This window comes from Ranitomeya variabilis, chromosome 3 (assembly GCF_051348905.1).
Source record: "Ranitomeya variabilis isolate aRanVar5 chromosome 3, aRanVar5.hap1, whole genome shotgun sequence".
Classification (NCBI taxonomy): Eukaryota; Metazoa; Chordata; class Amphibia; order Anura; family Dendrobatidae; genus Ranitomeya; species Ranitomeya variabilis.
The window spans coordinates 632224125-632239673 of record NC_135234.1 but is presented as its reverse complement, the minus strand read 5'-3'; the positions used below and the strand labels follow the sequence as shown (position 1 = coordinate 632239673).

Below are 15549 nucleotides of genomic sequence, written 5' to 3'. Positions count from 1 at the left end.
GGAGCTGTCACACAGACCGCTCTCCCCAGCGACCAACGATCAGGGGAACGACTTCGGCATCGTTGAAACTGTCTTCAACGATGCCGAAGTCCCCCTGCAGCACCCGGGTAACCAGGGTAAACATCGGGTTACTAAGCGCAGGGCCGCGCTTAGTAACCCGATGTTTACCCTGGTTACCAAAAAAAACAAACAGTACATACTCGCCTTTCGGTGTCCCTTGCCGTCTGCTTCCTGCTCTGACTGAGCCGCCGTACTGTGAGAGCAGAGCGCAGCGGTGACGTCACTGCTGTGCTCTCACTTCTCACTGTACGGCCGGGAGTCAGTGAGAGCAGGAAGCAGACGGCAAGGGACACCGAAAGGCGAGTATGTACTGTTTGTTTTTTTTGGTAACCAGGGTAAACATCGGGTTACTAAGCGCGGCCCTGCGCTTAGTAACCCGATGTTTACCCTGGTTACCAGTGAAGACATCGCTGGATCGGTGTCACACACACCGATTCAGCGATGTCAGCGGGGCCTCAACGACCAAAAAAAGGTCCAGGCCATTCTGACACGACCAGCGATCTCGCAGCAGGGGCCTGATCGCTGGTACGTGTCACACATAGCGAGATCGCTATGGAGGTCGCTGTTGCGTCACAAAACTTGTGACTCAGCAGCGATCTCGCTAGCGATCTCGCTATGTGAGACGGGGCCTTAACATTAACCTCATTTTAGATAAGGCACTAGGTAAATGTTTCTGTTTGCAGATCTCTGGGTGTTTCGCTTCTACAGTAATGATGCATGTGTCACGTCCTCCTTATTAAAGGAACACTGAACCTACAAATGTTTTAAGTAAAAAGATGAAAATTTTTTTCCTCACTGTTGGACTACCTTACCATGAGTGCTTGGTACATTTTTATTTCAAACACAACATGCTAAAAGGAGACAAGTCGTAGCGAAAAGCAACACAGCCCAATTGGTGCTGAAAGTCTGCGACATCAACTACTCATCGTGAAAACTTGTCCTTGGTCTGCAGCATTTTGTGCATTACCCTGAAACTCTTGTGGGAATCCTACAGAACAACATGAGGGTTGATCTACTAATAAGTTTAATCTTCAGCTAGTGATCGACAGCATTCATGCCACATGGCCAAAGGAACTAGGCTGTTTTGGGACTCTAGAAAAATTTCTGCCGTTACTTCTGCAACGCGCACACTGTCACGATTCCACGGCATTGACGATTACTTTCTCAGTAGAAAACAGAACCACTGCTGAAAGAAGATGACTTTAGTCGGTACGTGACCACAACTGTGTAAACTGCTTAGGGGTCAGGTGGTTGTGTGATCCTCCATCGTGTGAGAGGATTGGAGCACTGATACTCAGCTCACCGCTCGCAGCAGAGCAGGAGCCAATGTATGCGGCATCCGATGCGACAACTAGTGGGATTGCAGCCTTAGGGAGAGAAGCTCGTCACAAATCCTGCTTAATTCTAAGGCAGGATTTACCCTGGCTGATTATCATAACTCCTCCCAATAATCAGTCATTGTATACAGCCTGCTAATTGCCTAACGAGCAAAATGTCCATTTAAGTGAAGCTATTTTTTACTAGTCTTAAAAATAAATAAATCTTTGCTCACGCCAGCACATCATCCGGTGTATAAAGGCCATGTGCTACCGAGACCAATGTTCTGTGCGCATAGCTTGCCAATCTTACTGGTTTTCCTGTGCGGATCAAAAACAGTCGGCCTGTCTAAGCTGGCGGTTTTCGGAGCCTTTCAGCAATCAAGTAGCCGATTAGCGGTCATTTTACTCAATCAGTTGGGCGGTGAATCTGCCCTTAGAAGGGGTTGTCTTTTACGGATAGCTTGCCCATAGACAAAACCATTCCTGAATCTTGCTCAACTTACCGCTTGTTGGATTGTATCTTGCTGTTGATATTGTTGAAGTTGAGAGATGGCCGTCAGCCGAACAAGCTTGTTCAACAGGTATCTGATATGTATGGCCGCCTTTTTGGATGTGAGGATTCCAGTGTCTCTTATAAGGAACCGATCATGTCAATGTCAGGAATACTATTTGCATGCATTTGTATTGGTAACGTACAGGTTAGTGGCGCTTAAATTCTGAGTAGCCGTCTTACTGGAGCAGCAGCTACAGGGAGAAAAGGAAGTTATTCTTCCTGCAGCTGCTTGTTTCTAGTCAAGGGGTCTATGCAAAGAGCTGTCAGTCACTACCTAATGTACAGTGAACATGCTATAATCGCTCTGCACATACCACAGGCTGGCAATGCGCATGGAAGCGGACTGTCAGTATGCCGGGAAGTAATTACAGCTGCACTCACGGTCCTGAGAGGTGACTAAAAGCCCCCTGATGACTGAGCTGCTGTTGGGAGAAATCTTAATTTTCTCCTTGTAGCCACTGCTCCATTGAGCCCAGTAGACATGATTTAACCACCATTTACCTGCCGACTATCCTCATATCTGCAGCTGAATAGCGTTTCCAGATGTTACAAGTTCCCTTTAAGGTTCTGCAGGTTTACGTGTCTGTCTTGGGCAAGGACCATCTCTATTGAACAATGCAAACAAAGCTGAGCCGTACTCCAGGCTGGGTGTATATTTGCTTCTTAAGGCTGTAAAAGGAAAGGTTGGGAAATCCATTTGATGGGGCTAAGTGACTTTCTACATTGTTTGGGAATGAGCTATGCGTTCATGTTTAGTAGCGTATGTATTGTCCCTGCCGTTCTTCTGACTTTTGTCTTTTTCTTCTCCCCTCCAGATTTGTGGTTGTGCTCTCATAGGACTGGGAATCTATGTGCTGGTCCAAATGCACAACCCGCAAATATTTAAAAACGCCTCCATATTCGGGCCCCCTATTGTCATTATTGCCGTGGGTGTTGTCATTTTCTTCATCTCCTTCTTTGGCTGCTGTGGAGCTGTAAAGGAGAACTACTGCATGGTCACCACGGTGAGGACGCTTCTCTTCGGTTGATGTGGATTGGTGGTATAGAAAGATGAGTGTTATATATCTTAATGCCATGTTTTTTTTTTCCAGTTCGCTGTCTTGCTTGGTTTGATATTCCTGGTGGAAATCGCAGCTGCAATCGCTGGATATGTCTACAGGGGTCAGGTAAGTCTCTTTGTTGCTGTAGCCCCACTTAGGTCACGTACATCAAGAGATGGCATATCCATCTCAATAGACTCTTATTAGTTCTGCTGTGATAGTGGAGTGAGAGCAGTATGTTTGGGACTAACTTGTACAGAGGTCCCTTACGCCTGATGCACAGACCAACCATGGGTCTCCTGACTTGAATGCTACAGCCACCTATATGCCAATGAGCCTTTTGTATGCCTAGGAGGCTGTTATTTCAGGGCAGGAGACCTTCATCTGGTCCTGTTATCCAAGCATCTGGGCATGCTCCGAATATGTTCGTGTCCCTGTGACAGCATGTGTTGGAGAATCTCGCGTGTTGAGGCGGTCTAACAAACAGGCCATTCCTGCACGTGTTGTGGCTGTCTTAACAGCCACGCCAAGATACTCAGCTAAGAGCCTGCGCATGCTCTGATATTATCAGAGCACATTAACTCATCCCTACTAATAATCCTTCATATTGGAGGGTCAGAAAGTAGAACATTTAGTTGAATATTTTCAGTATGTAGAGGAAAGTAAGCCACCAATAAGTCACGACTGTTTTCCTTGAAGTTTGCTTTTGGAGTTTGGGTGGTAGAATTGATAGCCCTTCTAATGTGTCGGTGTATGGCCTAAAGACCCTTTGCCACATGAGGACTGTCTTATATAACTTCGTGATTTTAGCAGGGCTAGTATAAATTCTGCTATTGGGCTCAGGATCTTCTGCAGCCTATCAAAATTTTTTTTCTCCCAACAGTAGGGAAAGCTATGAAGGAATTGATCCCATAATCTGCCTTGGGATCCCTGACACTTATTCAGCTCATCAGTTGTTACTGCGCCGGGTTCTTGAATGAGTCTGAGCAAATCAAGTATTTTCCGGTGATGGTGAAATGTGAGTTTGACTTTTTTTTTTTCATGATTTTTAGTTACAGAGTGCATTCTCGGATACCATCACAGATGGCCTGAAAAATTACAATAAGACTTCCGAAGCAAAGAAGGGAATTGATGATCTTCAGAAAGGTGTAAGTTATGGCTGACATTCCAATGAGCAGATTTATATTAATCATCCAGAGCAGGCGTCGCTGATATAGAATGACTTAGATCTGACTAGGGCATCCTCAGCTGAAGTTAATGTATGATAGCAACTTGAATTAACGAGAAATCTAGACAAGGTTGTCTCGTTACAACTTTTTTTTATAAAGTGTTTAACCCCTTCCTGACATGACTGACATTTTGCAGGAACTACATCCTGTAAATGTCTATGTAAATTCTGCTGCTTGTGGAATTGCAGATATTGTGCTTCGTAATCAACAGAAGTCCAGCAGTTTTCCAGCTATCACAAAAGAAAAATCCAATCCTGGCCATTTATTCCCGATAGATGAAGAGATCAATAATCTGGCAATATTTAATAGGCTGCCGGTTAGTCTGCCAATGGGTGGCGGGTATATTGCTCTGCAGTACACAAGTATTGCAGGGTACTGTGTACGCAACTTATACTTGCACGGTCATGTTCTCTTTTTGGACTAATGTAAAAATCAGCATTTCTTCAAAACAGTGTATATTTTTTATAAAAAACAAGCCATAATTGTGTTCTTATATCGCTTTCCAAAAAAAAAAGGAATGAAGTGATCAAATATTTGTACCCCAGAAATGGTACTAATTAAAACCATAGCTCGTTCTGCAAAAAAGCCTTTACATAATATAACAATATGGTGGTTGTTTGGGGAATATAGATTCGTGACTTGCTGTCATGATTCTACAGTCACATATAGCGACTGCAGACACAACCTTTAATAAAGACTTCACTATGTAACGTAGGGGAGACCGCTGCCCTGCGTGCCCATCCTCTCTGGTAAGACGTTGCGCTCATGCACTTACCAGCCCTCACCTCCAATACAGACAAGTATGGGGAATGTTTTTATAAACCTAATCTTCTATTCAGGAAGGGCGAGCAGAGATGGAAGAAATAAGTTACACAATATATCAGACAATTGCAGAACTTGGTTTGCTGTATATCCCGGAAAGGTTTATAGAATTTACTTGAAAATTTGCCACATTTAGCAATGTCGTTCGGTGATCTTTATTATGGTTCATAATAAAACTTCAACTACAAGTTATTGTATACCCATAACTTTCTGCTTCCAATACCGAACCACATTGTCCTCTTCCTCTCCAGTTCAAGTGCTGCGGTGCCAATAACTTTACCGACTGGAAGAACTATGACCCATTTAAAGGTACAAATAACGTGCCCGACACTTGCTGCAAGGAGATTTCGCTAAACTGTGGCAAGAACCTGACCAACATTTATACTGCTGTAAGTATGCATAGAAGCACTTTTTTTTATTTTTTATCTCTTGGTCTTCAGCATAGGTTTACTTTAATACAGGAAGGATACAAGCTGCTTTCAGACACCTCCCAAGTAAAAGGATTATGCTTGAAATCCAGTCTGCCCAATTTTCTCCTCCATCTGAATAAAATGGGGTCCCGCCCAGCTACGGCAATGTGACCAACCAGCTTTATTGTGCGATTGTCATTGGGGTCTCCCATAATGCACTGTTTTCACGTAATTGTCATAATCAGCAGCAGAACTTTGAACAACTTTTTTCCCTTGGTGGGATAATGAAATATGTATTCAAAAAGGTTCACGAATCTGCCAAGACCTCCAAAAATCTGAACAATTTCTGAAATGGAGACTCCAAAACCATGTTTGTAGCAGCACATTCCCTTTCATACAGAAGTGGCCACATAATTACCGTATTTTCTGGAGTAGAAGATGCACCGGCGCATGAGAGTCTCCACGGCTCCGTATCACATTGCAGTCACCAACAGAATGTCTCTGCACTGTGATCCTAAGGTCATGTGCACACGTTCAGTATTTTTCGCGTTTTTTTCGCTATAAAAACGTGAAAAAAACGCTAACATATGCCTCCCATTATTTTCAGTGTATTCCGCATTTTTTGTGCAAATGTAGCCTTGGTACACTCCTCCACGGACTGGGCACCATATAATTGGTCAAAAAAAAAGAATTAAAATAAAAAATAGTGATATACTCACCTTCGATGTCTTCCCGCCTCTCAGCTGCATGCTGCAGCTTCGGTTTCTATAGCTGGTGTGCGGTGAAGGACCTGCGATGACGTCACGGTCTTGTGATTGGTCGAGACCGGTCATGTGACCGCTCACGTCAACGCGACGTCATGGAAGGTCCTGAACCACACCGGCATTTATAGGAACGGACGCCTGCAGGTGAGTATAACCATTTTTTATTTTTTTTATTATTTTTAAACATTCTATCTTTTACTATAGATGCTGCATAGGCAGCATCTATAGTAAAAAGATGGTCACACTTGTCAAACGCTATGTTTGACAAGTGTGACCAACCTGTCAGTCAGTTTTCCAAGCGATGCTACAGATCGCTTGGAAAACTTTAGCATTCTGCAAGCTAATTACGCTTGCAGAATGCTAAAAAAACGCAAAAAAAAATGCGGTTTTCTTGCAGAAAATTTCCGGTTTTCTTCAGGAAATTTCTGCAAGAAATCCGGACGTGTGCACATACCCTAAATGTCATCCTGCTTTATCCTTGTGCAAACACCCAGGAGGGGGTCCATTTACTGGAGTCCATTTCCTGCAGTCCCAGTGGGAGCTAATGCTACAGTAGGTTTTCACTGCAAATGCCAGCAGCTGCTCCCCCTAGTGTTTATTAAGGCAGAAATTTTCCTGACAAAATCCGGACATTTCTGCCAGAAATCCGCATGCGTTTTTTGTGCGTTTTTTTTTTTCCCCAATGCATAGAATAGCAGGAAAAACTCGAATAAAACGCAAAATTAATGAACATGCTACTTTTTTTTTTTTTTAACTGCAATGCGTTTTTTTCGCGGGAAAAAAACGCACCATGTGCACAAAACATGCAGAATGCATTCTAAATGATAGGATGCATAATGTATGCATTTTTAATGAGTGTTTATAGCGTTTTTATCGCGAAAAAACACGACAAACGCGAAAACCTGAACGTGTGCACATACCCTAAAAGTTGAAAACCTCAAAACTTTTGAAAATATTTTTCATGATTTATATCATTAAAACATTACTTTACATTTTTTTTCCATTGATGAAAATGGAATTCTTAACATTTCCTGTAAGACCCCCACCCTTACACATTAGGTTAGCAGCCAGTCACACAGATAATGGGTTGGATCATCCGACTTTATCGTGTGTGAATTTTACCACCCGGCACTTCTTGTTCAGAAGAGTGAAAGGTTCGTCTGTATGGGGCAGTCGGAAGAGATGGCTGACAGCTGATTGCTCATTTTGGCCTTTGGATTTCTTATGTATATGGCCGGCTTTACACTTGTTTGAGGCACTCATTGAGGTATTGATTAAATTACCAAATATAGCATAGACTTCCTACCTCCTATATTAGGCTTCCTTTGCACTTATGCACTAAAATCAATGGGGCAATAGTACAACAATGTGAATACAGCCCTATAAAAGAGAATTGCATTAATTCATGAACCTAGATGACCTACTGGCTGTATACAGATCACAACTGACATGCAATCTCCACTATGTCTGTATGCCTTAGATGCTATCCAGAGATGGCTGAAGTGGTGAGGAGGCTGGTGACACTTTGTTCTGGTCTGTGTGCAATTAAAAAAAACTACATCTCCCCCTTCCCCTCCCTGCATAGTTACAGCTGATGTATGAGGTGTGTGTGTGTATATATATATCTATATATATCTATATCTCTCTCCTATAGGTTCATGTGCGAAAACGTCATCCTCTTGTCAGACTTGCCAGAAACTAACTCTCACATCCTGTGCTCTCGTTTTCACACATAACTTGTCTTATTGTGAGCCTCCTATATTTTCGGATGGTGTGTTTTGTTTTTTTTTCTTACTTCAGCAATTACCCCTTCAAGAAAATGAGCGCGGACAATAGAACTTGATGGTATCGGCTATCCATTAGATCGTTATTTGTTCTCAATAGATCTTTGAGAGCTGTAGAAAAAAAATAAAATTTCCCAACCACAAAAGTCCATAATGATTGTGAATAGTAATGTATGTAGGACATGAATGAAGAATAAGCTTTATTACTTTAGTGACTGATTTTGGCACTTCTGCTTACTCTTCCTTACGCAGGGTTGTGTGCCCACAATAGAAGCCATATTCAAAACCAACATAGGCATCATCGCTGGCGTTGCCTTGGGCATTGCATTCTTCGAGGTGAGTCCTTATTTTCATTTTAAGAGGGATTTTTCTGCACTTGCACGTTTATCAGCACGGTCTGAGTCCGGCAATAGTCATAGTATGGCGAAGCAGAAACTCTCCTGTCATAAATCTGACTTGGGAGGGTGCTAGACCAGGGACTATCTCTTACCCCAAGATCCGTGTCTTGTTGAAGCAGCAGATCTATGAAATTTGGCTTGTTTCCACCTTATGTTGAGATATGCAATAAAAAAAGTGAATATTTGTTCTTCACTATGGGACTATGTAATAAAACCACCATTATGGACAGTGTGAATCCTACACACGACCAAAAAGGAGTACATGTCCCACTTAATTAGTCAAATTTAAATATTTTATTAATAAATACAATATCACAGAATCAATATAAAAAACAGACATGAAAAAGGCTTCAGACAACAACTCATGAGGGGGGAGAACAACACAACTGGAATAACGGAATAGATAAGTGAGCAGACCTAGTGAGCGTGTAGTCCAAATTCACCAGTATCCACTATAACAGGTAAACCCCCTAATAGGGTTGGATATCTGTGAAAGTACCATAGCATAAACAGGTAAGTCCTGGATCTCAAATGCTCAATTAACCCCTTCCTGACATCTGACGTACTATCCCGTCGAGGTGGGGTGGGCCCGTATGACCGCCGACGGGATAGTACGTCATACGCGATCAGCGGCGCTCACGGGGGGAGCGCCGCCGATCGCGGCCGGGTGTCAGCTGATTATCACAGCTGACATCCGGCACTATGTGCCAGGAGCGGTCACGGACCGCCCCCGGCACATTAACCCCCGGCACACCACGATCAAACATGATCGCGATGTGCCGGCGGTGCAGGGAAGCATCGCGCAGGGAGGGGGCTCCCTGCGGGCTTCCCTGAGCCCCCCGCAGCAACGCGATGTGATCGCGTTGCTGCGAGGGTCTTACCTCCCTCCCTGCAGCTCCCAGACCCGGATCCAAGATGGCCGCGGATCCGGGTCCTGCAGGGAGGGAGGTGGCTTCACAGACGCCTGCTCAGAGCAGGCACTGTGAAGCAGCCTGCACTTTCCTCAGATCGGTGATCTGTCAGAGTGCTGTGCACACTGCCAGATCACCGATCTGTATTGTCCCCCCCTGGAGCAAAGTAAAAAAGTAAAAAAAAAAATTTTCCAAATGTGTAAAAAAAAAAAAAAAAAAAAAAAAAAAATATTCCAAAATAATGAAAAAAAAAATAAAATATTATTCCCATAAATACATTTCTTTATCTAAATAAAATAAAAAAAACAATAAAAGTACACATATTTAGTATCGCCGCGTCCGTAACGACCCAACCTATAAAACTGCCCCACTAGTTAACCCCTTCAGTAAACACCGTAAGAAAAAAAAAAAACGAGGCAAAAAACAACGCTTTATTACCATACCGCCGAACAAAAAGTGGAATAACACGCGATCAAAAAGACGGATATAAATAACCATGGTACCGCTGAAAACGTCATCTTGTCCCGCAAAAAACGAGCCGCCATACAGCATCATCAGCAAAAAAATAAAAAAGTTATAGTCCTGAGAATAAAGCGATACCAAAATAATTATTTTTTCTATAAAATAGTTTTTATCGTATAAAAGCGCCAAAACATAAAAAAATTATATAAATGAGATATCGCTGTAATCGTACTGACCCGACGAATAAAACTGCTTTATCAATTTTACCAAACGCGGAACGGTATAAACGCCTCCCCCAAAAGAAATTCATGAATAGCTGGTTTTTGGTCATTCTGCCTCACAAAAATCGGAATAAAAAGTGATCAAAAATGGTCACGTGTCCGAAAATGTTACCAATAAAAACGTCAACTCGTCCCACAAAAAACAAGACCTCACATGACTCTGTGGACCAAAATGTGGAAAAATTATAGGTCTCAAAATGTGGAGACGCAAAAACTTTTTTGCTATAAAAAGCGTCTTTTAGGCTGGTTTCACACTTGCGTTTTTATCTGCATGCGTTTTTTAAAAAAACGCATGTGTGAAAAAACGCATGTAAACGTGGTAAAACGCATGCGTTTTTAGACGCATGCGTTTTTATAGAAAAACACAAGAAAACAAACAAAAAAAAAAAACCCTACCCCTAACCCTACCCCTAACCTGAAATACGTGGCACTAAAATATACGTTTATATACGTATATAAGTGCCACGATATTTCAGTGGCCACGTATATAAGTGCCACGTATATAAGTGCCACGTACTTAAGTGCCACGTACTTAAGTGCCACGTACTTAAGTGCCACGTACTTAAGTGCCACGTACTTAAGTGCCACGTACTTAAGTGCCACGTACTTAAGTGCCACGTACTTAAGTGCCACGTACTTAAGTGCCACGTACTTAAGTGCCACGTACTTAAGTGCCACGTACTTAAGTGCCACGTACTTAAGTGCCACGTACTTAAGTGCCACGTACTTAAGTGCCACGTACTTAAGTGCCACGTACTTAAGTGCCACGTACTTAAGTGCCACGTACTTAAGTGCCACGTACTTAAGTGCCACGTACTTAAGTGCCACGTACTTAAGTGCCACGTACTTAAGTGCCACGTACTTAAGTGCCACGTACTTAAGTGCCACGTACTTAAGTGCCACGTACTTAAGTGCCACGTACTTAAGTGCCACGTACTTAAGTGCCACGTACTTAAGTGCCACGTACTTAAGTGCCACGTACTTAAGTGCCACGTACTTAAGTGCCACGTACTTAAGTGCCACGTACTTAAGTGCCACGTACTTAAGTGCCACGTACTTAAGTGCCACGTACTTAAGTGCCACGTACTTAAGTGCCACGTACTTAAGTGCCACGTACTTAAGTGCCACGTACTTAAGTGCCACGTACTTAAGTGCCACGTACTTAAGTGCCACGTACTTAAGTGCCACGTACTTAAGTGCCACGTACTTAAGTGCCACGTACTTAAGTGCCACGTACTTAAGTGCCACGTACTTAAGTGCCACGTACTTAAGTGCCACGTACTTAAGTGCCACGTACTTAAGTGCCACGTACTTAAGTGCCACGTACTTAAGTGCCACGTACTTAAGTGCCACGTACTTAAGTGCCACGTACTTAAGTGCCACGTACTTAAGTGCCACGTACTTAAGTGCCACGTACTTAAGTGCCACGTACTTAAGTGCCACGTACTTAAGTGCCACGTACTTAAGTGCCACGTACTTAAGTGCCACGTACTTAAGTGCCACGTACTTAAGTGCCACGTACTTAAGTGCCACGTACTTAAGTGCCACGTACTTAAGTGCCACGTACTTAAGTGCCACGTACTTAAGTGCCACGTACTTAAGTGCCACGTACTTAAGTGCCACGTACTTAAGTGCCACGTACTTAAGTGCCACGTACTTAAGTGCCACGTACTTAAGTGCCACGTACTTAAGTGCCACGTACTTAAGTGCCACGTACTTAAGTGCCACGTACTTAAGTGCCACGTACTTAAGTGCCACGTACTTAAGTGCCACGTACTTAAGTGCCACGTACTTAAGTGCCACGTACTTAAGTGCCACGTACTTAAGTGCCACGTACTTAAGTGCCACGTACTTAAGTGCCACGTACTACCACATAGTTATAGTATTTATAGTACGTGGCACTGAAACACGTGGCACTTATGACTGTCAGAAAATGTTCATTAAACGGTTAGAGGTGAGGTTAGGGGTAGGGTTAGGGTTACCGTTGGGATTAGGGTTAGGGGTGTGTTTGGGTTAGGGTTTCAGGTAGAATTGGGGAGTTTCCACTGTTCAGGCACATCAGGGGCTCTCCAAACGCGACATGGCGTCCGATCTCAATTCCAGCCAATTCTGCGTTGAAAAAGTAAAACAGTGCTCCTTCCCTTCCGAGCTCTCCCGTGCGTCCAAAAAGGGGTTTATCCCAACATATGGGTTATCAGCGTACTCGGGACAAATTGAACAACAACTTCTGGGGTCCAAGTTCTCTTGTTATCCTTGGGAAAATAAAAATTTGGGGGGCTAAAAATCATTTTTGTGGGAAAAAAATATGTTTTATTTTCACGGCTCTGCGTTGTAAACTGTAGTGAAACACTTGGGGGTTCAAAGTTCTCACAACACATCTAGATAAGTTCCTTGGGAGGTCTAGTTTCCAATATGGGGTCACTTGTGGGGGGTTTGTACTGTTTGGGTACATCAGGGGCTCTGCAAATGCAACGTGACGCCTGCAGACCAATCCATTTAAGTCTGCATTCCAAATGGCGCTCCTTCCCTTCCGAGCTCTGTCATGTGCCCAAACAGTGGTTACCCCCCACATAGGGGGTATCAGCGTACTCAGGACAAATTGGAAAACAACTTTTAGGGTCCAATTTATTCTGTTAATGTAAAAATACAAAGCTGGGGGCTAAAAAATCATTTTTGTGAAAAAAAAAAAGAATTTTTATTTTCACGGCTTTGCGTTACAAACTGTAGTGAAACACTTGGGGGTGCAAAGCTCTCAAAACACATCTAGATAAGTTCCTTAGGGGGTCTAATTTCCAAAATGGTGTCATTTGTGGGGGGTTTCAATGTTTAGGCACATCAGGGGCTCTCCAAACGCAACATGGCGTCCCATCTCAATTCCAGTCAATTTTGCATTGAAAAGTCAAATGGCGCTCCTTCCCTTCCAAGCTCTGCCATGCGCCCAAACAGTGGTTTACCCCAACATATGGGGTATCTGCGTACTCAGGACAAATTGCACAACGTTTTTTGGGGACCAATTTCTTCTCTTACCCTTGGGAAAATAAAAAATTGGGGGCGAAAAGATCATTTTTGTGAAAAAATATGATTTTTTTATTTTTACGGCTCTGCATTATAAACTTCTGTGAAGCACTTGGTGGGTCAAAGTGCTCACCACACATCTAGATAAGTTCCTTAGGGGGTCTACTTTCCAAAATGGTGTCACTTGTAGGAGGTTTCAATGTTTAGGCACATCAGGGGCTCTCCAAACGCAACATGGCGTCCCATCTCAATTCCAGTCAATTTTGCATTGAAAAGTCAAATGGCGCTCCTTCCCTTCCAAGCTCTGCCATGCGCCCAAACAATGGTTTACACCCACATATGGGGTATCAGCGTACTCAGGACAAATTGTACAACAACTTTTGCAGTCTATTTTCTCCTGTTACCCTTGGTAAAATAAAACAAATTGGAGCTGAAATAAATTTTGTGTGAAAAAAAATTAAATGTTCATTTTTATTTAAACATTCCAAAAATTCCTGTGAAACACCTGAAGGGTTAATAAACTTCTTGAGTGTGGTTTTGAGCACCTTGAGGGGTGCAGTTTTTAGAATGGTGTCACACTTGGGTATTTTCTATCATACAGACCCCTCAAAATGACTTCAAATGAGATGTGGTCCCTAAAAAAAAAAATGGTGTTGTAAAAATGAGAAATTTCTGGTCAACTTTTAACCCTTATAACTCCCTAACAAAAAAAAATTTTGGTTCCAAAATTGTGCTGATGTAAAGTAGACATGTGGGAAATGTTACTTATTAAGTATTTTGCGTGACATATGTCTGTGATTTAAGGGCATAAAAATTCAAAGTTGGAAAATTGCAAAATTTTCAAAATTTTCGCCAAATTTCCGTTTTTTTTCACAAATAAACGCAAGTTATATCGAAGAAATTTTACCACTATCATGAAGTACAATATGTCACAAGAAAACAATGTCAGAATCGCCAAGATCCGTTGAAGCGTTCCAGAGTTATAACCTCCTAAAGGGACAGTGGTCAGAATTGTAAAAATTGGCCCGGTCATTAACGTGCAAACCACCCTTGGGGGTGAAGGGGTTAAGCATGGTACAGAAAAAAAGGATATATGGACCCCTTTAAGGGACGCTCAGCTTACCCATAGTAATGTCCGTCAGTGTGCACTCCACAGCAGCCCCAACGCGCGTTTCGCGTGGGCTTCTTCCGGGGGCTGTGTCACACACAGCCCCCGGAAGAAGCCCACGCGAAACGCGCGTTGGGGCTGCTGTGGAGTGCACACTGACGGACATTACTATGGGTAAGCTGAGCGTCCCTTAAAGGGGTCCATATATCCTTTTTTTCTGTACCATGCTTAATTGAGCATTTGAGATCCAGGACTTACCTGTTTATGCTATGGTACTTTCACAGATATCCAACCCTATTAGGGGGTTTACCTGTTATAGTGGATACTGGTGAATTTGGACTACACGCTCACTAGGTCTGCTCACTTATCTATTCTGTTATTCCAGTTGTGTTGTTCTCCCCCCTCATGAGTTGTTGTCTGAAGCCTTTTTCATGTCTGATTTTTATATTGATTCTGTGATATTGTATTTATTAATAAAATATTTAAATTTGACTAAGTGGGACATGTACTCCTTTTTGGTCGTGTGTAGGATTCATAGTATTCGGTGTGTCCTGAGATATCTATGAGAAGTCTATCAATGAGGCATTTTGCCCCTTGGAGATATTTCTATATGCTTCAGTGGACTGTTTTTCATTATGGACAGTGTGCGGTGTGAGACTGGAGTGGTTTTAAGTTGCATTAATACTTTTGGTTTTCTTTCAGCTCTTGGGAATCATCTTTGCCTGCTGTCTAATGAAGGGAATCCGCAGTGGATATGAAGTCATGTGAACGTCTCCAGTGTAGAAGATTGCGCCGTGCTGTCACTTCCTCCGTCGCCATATTAAGCTATATGCTGGGCTCTGCTGGATTTGTGTGATTTGCAACTTTTTGGCATACGCCAGGCTGTAGCTTCATAAGGCAGTGTGTTATTTCCTGTGTGAATTAAATGCTCTGTATTACTAGTTTTTATGCGTTTGTGGGGAAACCTGTAGCTGTCACGTCTTACTCACAACTTCCATATATAATGCACATTTTAGCTACAGATGTTCCTACAAGCCGTTGTAAAGTAATGGATTTAATTTCTCATTTTTAAAGCTTTACCAGTCTTGTTTAAGACCAATTTATGGGGGGAAAAAAATCATATAAAAAATATTAAATACTGTAACATTCCTTCAGTGCCTTAATGCAATATTTTTGCCAATGCCCATAATGGAGCGGACTATATATATCTATATCTTCAATGCAGAAGAAATGTAAAAAGTGTATGTAAGTTGTGCCATAAGTGTTGCCAAGGGGTGATGTCCTGTAATTTTTGCGAATAGCATGTGCTGTCGTACTTAACAATTACTGTCTAACTTTATATTTCTACAAAGTGGAAAATTTTTAATGCCAATAATAAAGTGATTAGAACGGC

At 42.6% G+C, this 15549-nt stretch overlaps 1 protein-coding gene across 1 annotated transcript in view; it reads left to right on the top strand.

The window, feature by feature from the left end:
* Nucleotides 1–15549, top strand: part of CD63 (CD63 molecule) — a 35102-nt gene extending 19553 nt beyond the window's left edge. Inside the window, exons 3-8 of the mRNA XM_077297509.1 lie at nucleotides 2748–2936; nucleotides 3024–3098; nucleotides 4025–4120; nucleotides 5275–5412; nucleotides 8234–8317; nucleotides 14859–15549. Coding sequence (XP_077153624.1) covers nucleotides 2748–2936; nucleotides 3024–3098; nucleotides 4025–4120; nucleotides 5275–5412; nucleotides 8234–8317; nucleotides 14859–14924 — 648 coding nt within the window. The 3' untranslated portion in view covers nucleotides 14925–15549. The remainder of the gene's footprint in view (nucleotides 1–2747; nucleotides 2937–3023; nucleotides 3099–4024; nucleotides 4121–5274; nucleotides 5413–8233; nucleotides 8318–14858) is intronic.